The sequence below is a fragment of the Zosterops lateralis genome, assembly GCF_965231275.1.
Source record: "Zosterops lateralis genome assembly, chromosome: 3".
In the NCBI taxonomy this organism is placed as follows: domain Eukaryota; kingdom Metazoa; phylum Chordata; class Aves; order Passeriformes; family Zosteropidae; genus Zosterops; species Zosterops lateralis.
This window is the reverse complement of record NC_139764.1, coordinates 22,332,985-22,347,537: the sequence shown is the minus strand read 5'-3', so window position 1 is coordinate 22,347,537 and position 14,553 is coordinate 22,332,985. Positions and strand designations below refer to the sequence as shown.

Here is a 14,553-nt window from a genome sequence, read left to right as displayed (position 1 = left end):
GTGCTTGTCCATTTAAAAAATCGTTTACTCTGGAAAATAAACCAAATGTACAACTTATTTCAAAACATGTAGGTGTTTCAGGTGGACACTCGAAACTCTGATTCAGCAAGGCAAAGGTCCTCCATGAGAAGGTCATTTTTTTCTGTAGCTTAAAAACCTGCTGCTGTTTTCTAGGTGTAAAGCACCAAGACTCACAGAATTCTTTCTTGGCATTTTTGAATGCGCCTACCTCTGCTCTGGATCAATTTGAAGTAAGTGCACAGCTATTCTATTTGTTAGTCATTGGAACTGCTGTTGTGTGCAGGTTCTGTGTATATTTGCTGAGAGTTTGCTCCTGTATTTTAATTGCATTGCACCAATAATATTTGTGTATAATTACACCTGAAAATTGTCTATCATTAACAGTGCTGACTGTCTTCTCTTGAATGCTTGTAATCACAGTGAATTCTCTCTCAAATCTTGAATGCAGAAATTTGCCTGATTTTTCAGTGAACATGAGAAGCATAGTTGTTCAAATGACTTTTCTTTGTGTTCAGAAAAATGCTAAGTAATGCAGGTAGTGGTTTGCTAAAAACAAGAAAATACTAAATCATCCTTGATTGTATCCCATGATGTCATTGTTACTGTTTATTAGGTTGTGTTCATCATCTGTTCATTTTACACAGATCTGTAAAATCCAGATAATTGCTATTCATCTCCTCTCCACAGATCTTTTTATTTAAAAAATGAATCTGTTTAATACCTTTGTCACTTCTAGACAAAAGACCAGAATAGGTAAAAAGCCTGGCAGGAGAAAATTGAAACAATACTGTACATTTATTATCTTCTTTCCTAATCAACAGTAAGCAAAGCATCATCTTTCTGAACAGCTGAGGTGAAATATTGGTCAAACTGAATTCAGAGGATACAGGGCACCACCTTTACAGTTAGACAGTAATCTAGTTTTCCCATTTTTTCCTGATGCAAGTACAGGATCATCACATTTAGCTATGAAAGAGCTTAATCTCTGCTGTTAGTATGTCCCAAAATTCTCTTTCTTTTCATTATGTATTCACTAATTCATTGTTCTCTTCTTGAAGTTCTCACAATTAACATAGTTTTAAATGTTCCTTTGTAATAATTTATCTTGTAAATTACTTTCAGTGTAAGAATCCTGTTGAGAGTATAGCAGTAATACATTTTGAGTAAATGCTGGAAAACACTGGTTTCTTTACAGATAGTACATTAATTAATTGTCTGTGAAAGGCAATTAATGACAACTGACTGAGGTAACTATTACTGCCACTGGTTGTTTACAGTTCTTTATTTTTGCACTTTTATTTATACTGAACAGTTTTCTTCATCCTTTGCTTTCTCTCTCTCTCTCTTTTTTTTTACTGCTGTTTTCATTAAAATAGGATTCCTTTTCCTCCTCTTCATCCTCATTGATTGATTTTATGGATGACGTAAGTCTGACTTTCACCCCAGTAAATCCCTCAATAACAGATCAGTTGATTGATTTGGAATATTCAAACATTAATGCAGTCAACTTAAAAAATTTTCAGGTACAGTGGAGAACAAAGTATTTCTGTAATAGCACCCTTACACCTATTTATACAGATAGGTGTTTTGTTTTGAAATAAATGCTTTTCTTTAAGTGCAGGTGAAGAATTCATAATTGCAAACAGTTTTTCTGATGGGGAAAAGCTGCTTTTAGGCCTTGTCTGTTGATCTGGCCTGTGAAAAACAGCTCTAAAATCATCAGCACTTTTATGTGTTTAATTCTTTTGCTTCATCTTACTCCTTTATCATGAGTTGTTTCTATAAGTTTTCTAATCACTTCTCTTAAATTATTTCCCCTGCAGACAGTTAATTCCTGTTTGCTCAAATGAAATATTTTCTCCTTTTTATCTTCCATTGTGAGAAGTCATTTTCATTATGACTGAAATGAACTTACTACTTTTTATTGCCATTGAGATGCAGGTTTTCTTTCAGGACTTTGTTTAAATATTCCCACTAGATAATTGCATACTAAGGGAATTGAGCTAAAAGCTGAAAATTGACTGCATTATATTTCTTCCAAACTGAAATAGTAGGCCTATAAAGGTAATTATTAATAAAATTTTTGAAATCCAGGTGTATAGAGCCCCATCCATTACAGCTATGTAGGAATAGTTGTGTGTGTGTGTGTGTGTGTCTGTCTGTGCTCGTAGTTCTGTTTATACATATTGTACATACATACATTCACACATATTTATACATACGTGTTTAACACAATGTAATCTTATTAGCATTGAAATTAGATAAAATTAATATTGTTTGAGAAATGTCTGCTGTGAAGGGTGTAGCAAAAGGGATGAGGTATATAGGCCTTTTCTGCTGCTTTCATTTCCTTTTATGTACTCTGAAAAAAATGCTTTCCTTCTGGATGTTTTCTCTGTAAATCAGATTTATACCCCAGACAAAATATGAAGGTTCATTTATGGTGTCATAGTAGAAGGCACTTACCTGCTTTTTTGTATGGCACGCAGAAAGCTTCTGGCTTGCTGATGCTGTTGGAATTTTCTTCCCCAAACACACAAAAAAAAAAAGAAGGAAAAGAAAAAAAAAATATATACCATTTCCTGTCATGTAAATCCACAAAAAGAAATAATATTTATCTTCTTTATCTGGATTAAAGAAAATGTGTTCTGTGTTACCTGAGTATTAGGAACTCTTAGTTTGCATCATCAAGTTCTTGAACAGAAATTTATCATTTATAATATCTAAAACATTCCCCTAAAACCTATTAAAAGAGAAATAAAGGACATATTGGCAGTTGCTGATAATGTTCTATTTTGTATGGGAAAGCTTCAGACATGGATATTTTCCTGGTTGCTGTCTAGTTAATTTTGAAAACTTAAGTACTTTATTCTGTATTTATTGTTGCTTGGTTTTTGATGTGGTTTGTTTTGGTTGTTTTTTTTTTTAAAAAAAAAAAAAAGGCAGCATTTTTTTCCACAAGCATTTTGATAATTTTTTTTTTTTTCTTTATGCAAGTGAGTAATTTTCAACTGCTGGCACACATCCTTTAATAGCCATTCTTCTTGATTGGTCCACCTTGATCAGATCTTTGAGATACTCACCTTTTAGTCTTGGGTAAAGTTTCAGGTATTAATATTTATATTGTTGCATGTAGTTAGCTGCCTGCACATGGATTCAAACTTCCCCTGTTCTATCTTCAATTTGAGTCCAAGAGGAGTTGTTTTTTCTCAGTTGCACTGAGCAAAAGTGCATCTCTGGAGTGTCTAGGGGCTCATGTCTCTGACACCAAGGCAGAATTCTCTCTCATCTGACAAAACTGTAGAAAAAGAAGAGTTGACTGCTCAAAGATGGGAAGAGCACCTTGCAGAAAAATACAAGACATTCTGTCTTTTTTAGAAAGAGAGATAAAGCTGTTCTCCGTGTTGGTAGATGAAAAGTAATGTCATTCATTGTGTTGTGAAAGTCAGTTCTGCATCTTTGATTTATTGGACAATCACTTGATTCATTCATAGCATAATTTATAGTGTGAATTATCTAAATGAATGGTTATTTATGATTTAGCTCATTGAGTTGGTTTAGTATCAATATATTAGATGGACTTAAAATAAGGGTATTAAAACTCCTTGCGCACTGGATGTGACCTCCATTCCTTTCCCAATGACTCTTATTGGCAGCAGTTACCTTGAAGGGCAGCATTTCTTCCAGCATCTCCAGAAGAATTAACTTTTCAGTCAAACCTCAGAAGTTTGAGGGTTCATTGGGTTCTTTATATTAAGACCAAGGAAGAATTAGAAATCCTCAGGTCAGGCTCATGCAGTGCTGTAATATTGCATGGGGTTTAGGTAAGCCTCTCTTGTAATCAAGAACCCCAAGTAAATATTTCTAATGGTTTGGCTTGTTTCTCCAGACTCTGTGCCTCATTAAGGAAGGACAGAGAGCGTGTAAAATAATGTGCAGATGCAGTTGCAAGGCATTCCTTGCAGGATCTCTGATGTCTGTTTAGCATGCAGATGTGCACACAACGCTGGGTTTCCTAGGGTGGGTATGTCTTGTCTGTCTACCATCCAAATAGCATAACTATTTATAGCACTCTCTGAATGACTGGAGTTAATTCTAATTTTTCCAATGAGGAAAACAGTAGTTTTGCAATTTCTGCTAGAGAGAAAGAAAAATAGATGTCCTGCTGCCTCTGTAGCCTGCAGATGCTGAGGAGAAAGTGGTAGCTCACTACTCAGATGAGTAGCACTTGCTGTTGGTTCCTGTCTTGAAAAGATGCTGAGTCAGGTTGGCAGAACTGGTGCCTAAATCCTCATAGCTATGACAGCCCACGTGTTCAGAAATAATCCTTGTATGTCCTCTGCACACAGGGGAGCAGGACTTTGTTTGCAGTCCCTGAATTCCAGTCTTGGTGGGGAGGGAAGTCACCCCCAGTGATTTTAAGAGACTAAACCCTTGCTACTGTTTCTCCTGTCTGTTGCAGGCTGTCTCAGTAACACTGTCTAGGTGTTGTCTCCTGTGTTCACTAGAAGTGTCTGACAGTGGAAGTGTTGGGTTCTGTTTCTTTGCCGGGTGGATCTTTGTATCTCACTAGCTATGAGAAACAATTAACAGGTTCTGTTTAAGGATGAGTTTGTTATTATTTCATAACAATAAAATGGAATCCCATTTTCCCTTGAAAAAATTCTTTTTCCCACACAGTCAAAAATACTATTTTTTTGCCTTGTTGTTAGCACATCAGAAATTAGAAATAGATTTCTTAAGTCCTCCTGCAGTCTGTCCTCACATGCAGTCCCCATGGGCTTTGGCTAGACTAAACAAATCTGAACTCTGTAAGTAGCCACAGAATAAATGGTGTTCTGAATTCTTAGTATTGAACAGAATAAGTCATAGTAGAGTGTGGTGAGGGCCTTGACTTTACCTGCACTTTCATAATAAAGTTGAATAAATCTGGTTCACAACAATACTTTAAATTGGACATATTGTGCCTCCAATAGATGACTTCATTCATCTTGTTCAGAGCAGAGATGCCAACTGCAAATTAATGGTGCAGTGTTGTCTCCAGTTTTTCTGCTATTGTACAGTGTAAGACTATGGACTTGGAATAGCTGGTTTTTTGTTTGTTTGTGTTTTTTTTGGTTTTTTTTTTTTTAAATGTTTCTTCCTTCTTGTGGGCCCAGAATAGCTTGTTTTTAAGATATTTGTAACAATAAACATGATTGTGTGTGTCTAAACAATACCTCTGGAGATACAGTGAGGAATTCTGAGGTGATGTATGTGTCACTGTTTGGTTTTGTAACATATTCTCCTCCTTTCTTTGTTAAAGCGCTCTCCTTCCTGTATTCCAGCTAACAAAGGCAGACGTGTAAGAGGCTGTCTTACTCTATGTGGCCCTTTATTTTTTGTCTGTTGTGTCCATGCCTATGTTTAATGTATGGATTGTGTATTTACCTCACTGCATGTCTTGTGCTGCTGCTGCTGCTGTTTGCTGCTGCTGCTGTGCTTTTTGTTGTTTTTACAGCCATGGGCTCAAAGCTTTTGGACTATTTCATTTGGAAATCCTATGAGCAGAATATCGCAGTAACTGGAGAAGATGCTTTGGTGCTTTCTCATTTCAATTAACCCTGTGAGCAGAATATCTCTGAAACTGGAGAGGATGCCTTGGGTACTTCTTCATTTTAATGTGAAAGTTCTTTGTGGAATCTGATCAGGCAGATGCAGGCTGGGAAGATGAGCAAACATCAAATGAGGGCCTGTTTGTTTCCTTGCCCTTAGTAGAGGGCATGTGTTAAGTCATGGGAATTGCCCATAGAAGGTCAAAGTTTGGCATTTGGGAGGCATGTCACAGCAAATAATATAAAATATCACAATATGAGGATAAATAAACATGAAGTGGGGAATTGAGTAAATGGAGCATCGAGGAGGATAGGAAAAATTCATACATAGAAAACAGAGATGGTTGTGTTGTAGCTGGTTAAGCTGGAAAAGTCTATGGTGTTTCAAAAATCGAGGTGGGCTTTTAAAGATGTGTTTACACATTATGAAAGCAGACTCAGTGAGGATCAATACCTACCAGTTATGCTATGTCCACTTTAATTTCATTCTGCCAGTTTTGTTTCTTTTATACAGATATGATGGAAGGGACAAATAAGCATACAAAGCATTTCTGTGGAATGTTCAATAAATAAGTAGTAATGCCCAACAGCTCTAATGATGTCCTTACCCATGCAGTTCCAAGCACACTGCTGAGTCTCTCAGGCAAACTTACAATAACTGGTTGTTTTTGTTGGTGATGCCTCCAGTTCAGAAGATCTCTCTGCTCCAGATGTGTTTATACAGTGGCCAGCTTTAGCTCAGACCTGCAGAGCCCTGCAGAAGAGAGCAAAGCTGTTACAGTTTGGTAGGAAATAGTGAAATCTGCTTTGGGTAGTCCAGTGGATTAGTTTAAAACCAGTTTGAAAGGTGCTAACATGGTCTTCATAAACTGTTGACCATAGTTGAGTCACGTTGCTTTTGTGCTTAGTTCTTCTCATTAAAGCCAGGAACCCAAGATCAGTGCAGCAGTACACCTTAAGGCCCTTGTTTCTGCACTGAAGGTGGTGATTAAATTCCCTTCTGCCGTGGTGGATCAGGTTCTATGTGTTTTGTGGGCTTTTTATGTTTGTAAGTAAAGTGAAAGTTCATTTGTTACTGTTCCAGTAGTTGTCTTCAACCACAAAGGCTTTGTAGCACATTCCAGAAAGGATCCAGCATTGATATCAGGCTTGTACTACATTTTTTCATAGACATCATGAAAATTCTTTGGTATGCAGATGCTGCTTTGAAAGGGAAAGCCCTTGGAGTGTCTGGAAACATTTATGAAATGATAGATTAGATCTCTGAGTTTAACTTGTAGGAGAAAATGAGTGTCTGTTTCTTGCTATGAAAAAAATTGCCTGTAGTTACTCATTGGGGTTATTTTTTAGTAACATTTTTAAGGAGGAGGTAGAATTGTTGAAGGTTAAACAGTCTTTGGGTGGACTCCAAGTTATCACATCTTTAGAGTGGATTAAAAAGAAGTTGAAAATAATTGAAACGTGTTGCATTTGGGGATGTACTACTTAAGACATCAGTGTTTCTAATACTGGGTAAAGCTTTCAGTTATTATTTGTTCCTGATAAATCTGAGCACAAAATGTTTGCTTTACTGCTACTTTTTGCCTCAATGCTTGAAACACATGATATATGTGTAGTAAACAGGTGTATCCCAGTGTGAGAATATCCAATTTTCATTTCAGAAATGCTTGCAGGCACAGTAATATGCCTAAGTTGATTAAACTGATGACCATTTGCTACCAGATAATTTTTTTGGAAGGGTATGGGAAAACTAGAAGCCATCAAACGTAACTCACTATTTTTAAAAAAAATATATATAAAATTACCAACTGCACCTGTTCGCTACCGTGACTGAGCTCCTGAAGAACAGGACTGTATGTGCATGTATAAAATTGGCTTGGCAATGTAATTGATTCCCAAAAAGCAGTAAAGTTTGTGGAATTCTTAGTATTGTCAGTGGCAAATGAGATGAGAAACACTGGAATGTTTAAATGCTTTCTGTAAACATGGCTGCATATTTTAGTTTGTCTGCAAGCTAGGCAAATCATTGGCAATGGAGAATTGATGACAGCATTGCTCCAGAAAATCAAGGCATGCCATGGAGCCTTCTGCAGGCCTGCAGCTTTTACTTTTTTTAATTACTGGGAAAAAGCACTTTCACCTTTTCTTCTTTTTTTTTTTTTTCTAATATAGTTTTACATAGAAAACTTTGTGGAGATGTCTTGTTTTCAAGGAAGAATCCTGATTTTTTCAGCTGTATTAACAAAAGATGACTTGTTACCCAGGATACCTGTTTGTACCTATGTGCCTTGTTCAGTATAGCTCTGTGTTGGGCTTAGTTTCATTCTACTTATCAAAGACTAGGAAAATATTACCCAGAAGAAACTGTGTTCCTGGTAAGGATGTTTCTGTAGTTCAAATGGGGTGCAAAACCCCTCAATTCTCTGTGAATATAGCTATCAGCATATACACCGCTCTGCCTTTTCTCCTTGTTTTCTCCTGAATATGTTTACAGGAATTTACATGGGGCCTATGTGGAAATTCACTTGTAACAAATCCCTGCTACCAGTGGACAAAACTCAGTAGCGTTTAGAAAATATTCACCCATGAAAAATGCAGCATTACAAGTGTCTTCAAGTGGTTATCAGGGCCCTGAACTAGCAGCTCTTATGCATGTGCTCACCTCTCAGCAGAAGCCTTGGCGTGTTTACATGCAACAATTTTCATTCCATTTTGTTGCTTTTAATTAGGAAGTTGCTTAAAATTGAATTTTTATCCTCTCAGTTCTCTCTTAGGAATTCTACTGCTCCCATATCTTATTTTGATAAGAGTTGAGAATTCTTTTTTAACGATATCTTTGATTTCTTTCTTTGGTTGTTCTTTTTTTTTTGTTTTGTTTTGTTTTGTTTTCTTTCTTTCTCTCTTGAATTGTTCTTCTAGATTGATTCAGTTGAGAATTTTACATTGTCTAATACTCCATCACGGGATGAAGATAGCAAGTCTCACCTCCATTCAAGATCAAGGTCTCCTTCTACAGCCAGTGAGATTGAACCAATTGAGGTACTTCAGTGTTTAAAGATATTTGTCTTTTTTTAATTTTTCATTTTTTAAGGAGTAACAGTTTCGTGTGTATAAAGATTACTACTGCACATCTTTTGTTTAGGGGGAAGCTCATTCTTCTGCAGCAAAACTCTTTAGGAAGTTTGTAATAGCATTCTGCACTAGTGATGAACTGTGTTTTGGGGAATGTTGTATTTCCTTTCACATATGGTTAATTGAGTAGGGATGGGAACTATGAATCAATTATTAGTTACGATCTCTCTTCATAACATATCCTCAGTCATGAATATGTAAGAACCGTTGGCACAAAGATTATGTTATAATGTAGTTAGTAAAAACACACTTTAAAGCCCTGCTGGAAGTGTTGTTATTACTAAATGTTAGCCAGACTGCAACTATAATAATTATCCTCTTTCCCTGCTAAAGAAATAATTTTCTGGTTATTTTATATTAGAAAATATCCAATCAGTTGTTTAATGTGTAGTTGGTTTTGACATTTAGGAGATGAATCTTGCTGAGAAATAAGATTTGTTTTTCTGAGTCCTGCATTAATCAATTGGTTTCATGGTTTGGATGCTGGGAGATGGGGTGGGTGGGACAACATACTCTTCTTCCTTTATCCAGGCTTACTTTGATAGTGTGTTCTTGATGTCTGATTGATCCTTTGGGGACTCTGTCCAGGTTACAGATCATCCTCCCCGATCAATTCACACACCGACCATGAGGACAGCGTATATTGGCTCGGGACTCTCTGCACCAAAGGTATCCTGTCAAGCATTTTTGTGGAGCAAGGGCAATGTGTCACTCCTGGGCTACAGCTTCAGGAGAACTGGTTATCACACTGATCTCACCAGAACTGCTTAGAAGGGACGTTCATGTGCAAGCTGGGTTGCTCTCTAAAATTGAAAACCCTTGGTTCTTACATTATGGAGTGTGACAAGCTGCACTAGGAATTCCACAGGTACTTGATTGTAGGAAAAATAGTAGTTTGGATATTAGAAAGGGGTAAATGAGCCAGAATATGGAGAAGGGAAAGTGCTGTCCCAGGAAATGAGTGTTTTCTGACATGTGTCTGACCAACATGCCTCTCTACTCTTTGCATACAAGAAAGTCTCAGACTATCATGTCTGTATGCTAATTAGATACTTATTCTTGAGCAAAGGCAAAGAGTAGCCCTAAAAATGAAACCACAGAATTGCCTGGTTTTAAGCAGTGTAGAGTGAGCACTACAGAAATAGATTTCCAGTTCCTTTGTCTTTTGCCTTTTACCTGCGTAAATACTGGTTTTCCATCACTTGTTGAAACCATTTTGCTGTTGCCAAATAAGCCAGCATATGGTAATTCCCAGTTGATTATGTCTACTCAAATAAATGAAGAATAAATACAAGCTATTAAAGGAAAAAATTTCTTCTGAAAATTTTGAAAATGAAAAGTGGTTTAGGAATCTCCTGTATATTTAAAAATTACAGTTTTTCTTGCAACTTAAAATGAAATAAATAAGCCTTTCTACTAGATCTGTTTCTCTGCTGCAATAAATTGCAAAGTAACAGAAGATTCATTTGTGTAAAAGAGAGCTAGAAATTTTGAGCAGACAGTGTTCTGTTGGCAGCATCTTAGTAGATGAATTAAAAAAATACTGTAAGTGCACTTGGAATCATGTGAAATGGAGTTTACTGTGCACATAATTTAATTTTTGCAAACATTTTGCTCTGTAAGTAATGACTTGCTTTATAATTTATTGTGTCCCCTAAAGAACCTTCTTACTTTTTGATTGCATCAGTGTTTAAAGCTGGATGTTGTTTCCCTGCAAGACTCAGAACACTGTGTAGACAGAAAGCTGACATTGTCACAGTAAAGCTGTCATTAAATATGGATGAGTGTGAGCCCTTAGCTGTGATATCTTATGCTCTGAAAAACAGGAAAGTGAGTAAAATTTTAACATACCTACTCTCCAAAGGAGTCTGTAAAATTGTCTTGTTTCAGATCACGTACATGATCAGGTTTTTTTGGACAGTCTTTGCATTCACCCTAGGCTCTGGCCTTTCTCCCCAGTAGTTACTTCACTGGGAGTTTTTATAGAAAAGCAGAGCAGCTTCCTGGATTTTAAATAAGGCCATCTGTGAATCATCCTGCCACATTACGTAGGCATTTAGCCTCTATAGAACAGCATCAGCACGGCCATCCTTGAGATGAGGGAGAGAATGAAACCACTTACTCATGTACTCTGTGTTCCCAAGGAATAACAGGAAGAGAAACCCTTTGAAAATCAATTTCATCTATCAACTTCAGCTCTCGCCTTTAGACTGGATGTTCTGAATTCCTCTGCTAAACACCATAAAAGGGGGCTCTGTCAGGGCTTTCTGGCATAAAATTTAAAATTTTGAAAAAGTCTGCTGTTTTTCTTTTAGCTAAGGCAATACCCCTGACAGAGGAGCAATGAATTTGCAGCTTAGAAAATACTGTTATGGGTTGACCTGGGCTGACAATCAGGTGCCCACTGAGCACATGCTTATACACATTCAACTTCTAAAGTGTAACACAATCGTTTTGGCAGCCTTCCTATCTGCAGTGGAAGCCACCTCATGTTCTGAGACAGGGTCCAGTTTCCATGGCTTTGTTTACAGAAGGTGCTTTAAATTATCAACAGCAAGCACTGTGATAAGGAATTTTTTTTCAGTTCAGATCTCATTTCAGCAAACACAAACTAGCTGCCTTATTAAATGCATTTATGCCCTCTTGTCTGTGAAAGAAATAACTGTACTTGAGAAGTATTACAGGTGGTAACATCCTTGTCTGCTCGCTTCACAGCCTAAAGCTCACCAGTTTGTAGTGAAATCATTTAACACACCAACAAAATGCAATCAGTGCACATCCCTGATGGTTGGTCTGATACGACAGGGCTGTACTTGTGAAGGTAAGCATGTGGGAGAGCACAAACAAGTGTGACCTGAAGTTCTTACAGATGCAGATGGTACAGAAAATGTAGTGTGGTGATGCAGGAGTCTTCTGCTTATGTTTTGAATAACAGTAGATTCTCATGCTTCAGTCTTTTAACAGTAGAAGCCAAACATTTTGAACATACATAACAGATTGCCCAGTTATCTGGGGACACTATCTATCTTATTCCAGTTGTTGATAGAAGAGCTTAGTTCAGTTTACTCAAAATAGCAATAAGGGGCCACAGTGAATGGTCAAGTATACTGACAGCAGCTTTGCTTTATGTTGCAGGGCAAAATTTAAGACATCTATTCTGACTTATTCCAGAAAGAAGCAAAATTGGTTCTGAATGGCAGTTATTCTTGTTTCTATGTATGCAGAATGATGCTTATTATTAACAGGATGTTCCAGTTTTTTATTTACCAGCAGAGTTGGGCCTAAGAGACATCATAGAGATTAGGCTCTTTCTTTTCTGGATAAAACCAGGTGTATGCATAAAACTTATCTGAAAAAGAGAAATTCATGAATTAGAGCAGATAAAAGCATGAACTGCTGCTATGTGCAGGCTTTTATTTCTGTCTGTAGCAAAGTTCAGTGAGATTATTCAGATGCCACTCAAAAAAAGAAAGGGGATTTCTTTGTAAATCTCATCATCATTATCACAACTTTTCATTGTGCAAGGAATAACCATCAAATCTTCTTGTTTCTTCTCCTCTTCACAAGTGTGTGGGTTCTCTTGCCATGTGACCTGTGCAGACAAGGCTCCTGCAGTATGTCCCATTCCTCCTGAGCAGACTAAGGGACCTTTGGGAATAGATCCCCAGAAAGGCATAGGAACAGCTTATGAAGGACATGTCCGAGTAAGTATTAAGTAGCTGCATTTGGGGCACTTACATTAAATGTGTTGTTTTCCAGAACTGGTATTACTTTGAATATTGGGAGGATAGATTCAATTGCATCTTAGGGCACCAGTTTGGAAACTAAGACTTAAATTTTCACAAAGCAGTTGTTAGCATTGTCAGCAGTGATCCTCTCTCCATCTCAGTTGGTCAGTGTGCTTTGGCTTGGTTTTAAACAGTTCCATCTCTAGAGATCAGATCATCTTCCAGGCCCTCTGAGTTCTTGAGTCTTTATGCTAGTACTGTCTGTGGTCACTGGTGTGGATATTTGCATAGAAACATTAAAAGATTTACTCAACAAGATTTACTCAACATAATTCTGTGACCAACTAGAGACAGGTTTCTTTCTCCGTATTTGTTAATATAGCTCTGAATGAATTTGTGAAATGAGAAAAAAAAGATCTGTGATGCTATTAGTTTATTAAACAGTATGTTGTCTGTTTGTCTGTATTTGTTGGTCTTACTGCTCCTGGGCTCTTGTTTATGTTGCTTAATATCACTAGTGAATTAAAACTTTCCATCCCAGATGAGCAAACTGATTTTTGTGCTGTTTGATTTTTTGATTGCATCTAAACTTAGAGAATTGATCAGAATTTATTTTTCTGAAGGTCCCAAAGCCAGCTGGAGTAAAGAAAGGTTGGCAGAGAGCTCTGGCAGTGATCTGTGATTTTAAACTCTTCCTGTATGATGTAGCAGAAGGAAAAGCATCTCAGCCCAGCGTGGTAGTGAGTCAGGTCATAGATATGAGGTAAGCTGTTCACTGCTGGTGGGAGCTTTGCAGAGGCACTGGGAGGTTTTGTTCTGCTTTTCCTTTTTGTCAAATCAGTAAGCAAGCTCCAGGGCTTTTATGAAACCCTGTAATCCATGTAGAAAGGCACTAATTTTCTGGGATAAAAAATAAAACAGCAGTTAGCAGTTATTTAGAGTTAACCTGAACTACACTTGTTTGTTCTTATGTGGATGTTTAAACTTGCAAAGAGCATCTGTTCAGCTGCGTAGAAGAACTGGAATAAATAAAGAATTAAAAATAACATCATTTTGAAAGACATAAAACTTGGTTATAGGGTGAATGTATTACAATTTTTGCTTGAGAAGGGCAGAATAGTTTGTCGCCACTGTCTTCAGTATTACTGAAATACTACCAGCCTTACTGAAGGCTGAGAATATTTAACATAGCAACTAAGTAAAGCTCATCTGAGTTAGTTCATTGAGGAAGTCCCAAACTGCTGTAGGTTATGGCTTCTAGGTGAGTTTGGATTTTTATGAGAGTTGGAGAGGTGTTCTTTGTTCCACTTATTTTTTAAGTTGGACTTTTTTCTTTAAAGGTTTTAATTTGTACAGATTAGAAATGGTTACAGAATATCTGAATAGATTTATCTCCATCAGCATTTACCAGGAATTAATTATGCAACATTGCATTTGTGAGTTTTATCAGCAGATACAGATAAAAGGATAATTTTAAAAATCAGATCTCAGTGCTGACTTGTTATGTCCTTCACTAATTGGCTAAACAAGGCTGTTGGAAAAGTAAAATCCAAGCATACAGATTTTGCTCATTAACTCTTTTCCAAATATGTTTATGGTCTCCATAAGGGATGAAGAATTCTCAGTGAGTTCTGTCTTGGCCTCAGATGTCATCCATGCAAATCGGAAAGACATCCCCTGTATCTTTAGGGTAAGTATTACATCCTGACCCTACTAACCCAGACAGGCAGGGTTTCACAGGGTGATGTGTGGTGTGCATTCACTGACAGCTTGCCAGTATTTTATTTCCTTGGCAGGTTCTGCCCATGTGGTATCCATGGCAGCAGCAATGCAAAGATCTGTACATATATCATTTCTGTGGTAAAAATAGCACTGGTACATCTAGACAGGCATTCATCTCCATGTGGGTTGTATTTTTTAATCTTCACAATAAGATGTATTTTCCTGTACTTATTCTTAGTCATTTGAAATTCTTCTGTTAATCATGACCTTGTACATTTTCGTTTCCTCAGGTTGCCCTCTGCTTCTCAATTTAACTGACTGGGTTATTGCTGAAGTCTTTATTTTATATACCTTTT

General features: G+C 37.1%; 1 protein-coding gene across 4 annotated transcripts in view; it reads left to right on the top strand.

Moving 5' to 3' along the window:
• Window positions 1-14,553, top strand: part of CDC42BPA (CDC42 binding protein kinase alpha) — a 181,482-nt gene that overhangs the window by 139,077 nt on the left and 27,852 nt on the right. For 3 of the 4 annotated variants that reach the window (XM_083856233.1, XM_083856235.1, XM_083856234.1), the window contains 7 exons: window positions 175-251; window positions 8,535-8,654; window positions 9,336-9,416; window positions 11,463-11,568; window positions 12,315-12,451; window positions 13,099-13,238; window positions 14,084-14,165. In XM_083856233.1, coding sequence (XP_083712359.1) covers window positions 175-251; window positions 8,535-8,654; window positions 9,336-9,416; window positions 11,463-11,568; window positions 12,315-12,451; window positions 13,099-13,238; window positions 14,084-14,165 — 743 coding nt within the window. Of the gene's footprint in view, window positions 1-174; window positions 252-1,397; window positions 1,446-5,326; window positions 5,366-8,534; window positions 8,655-9,335; window positions 9,417-11,462; window positions 11,569-12,314; window positions 12,452-13,098; window positions 13,239-14,083; window positions 14,166-14,553 lie in introns of all 4 variants that reach the window. The other variant, XM_083856236.1, reaches the window with a different exon arrangement.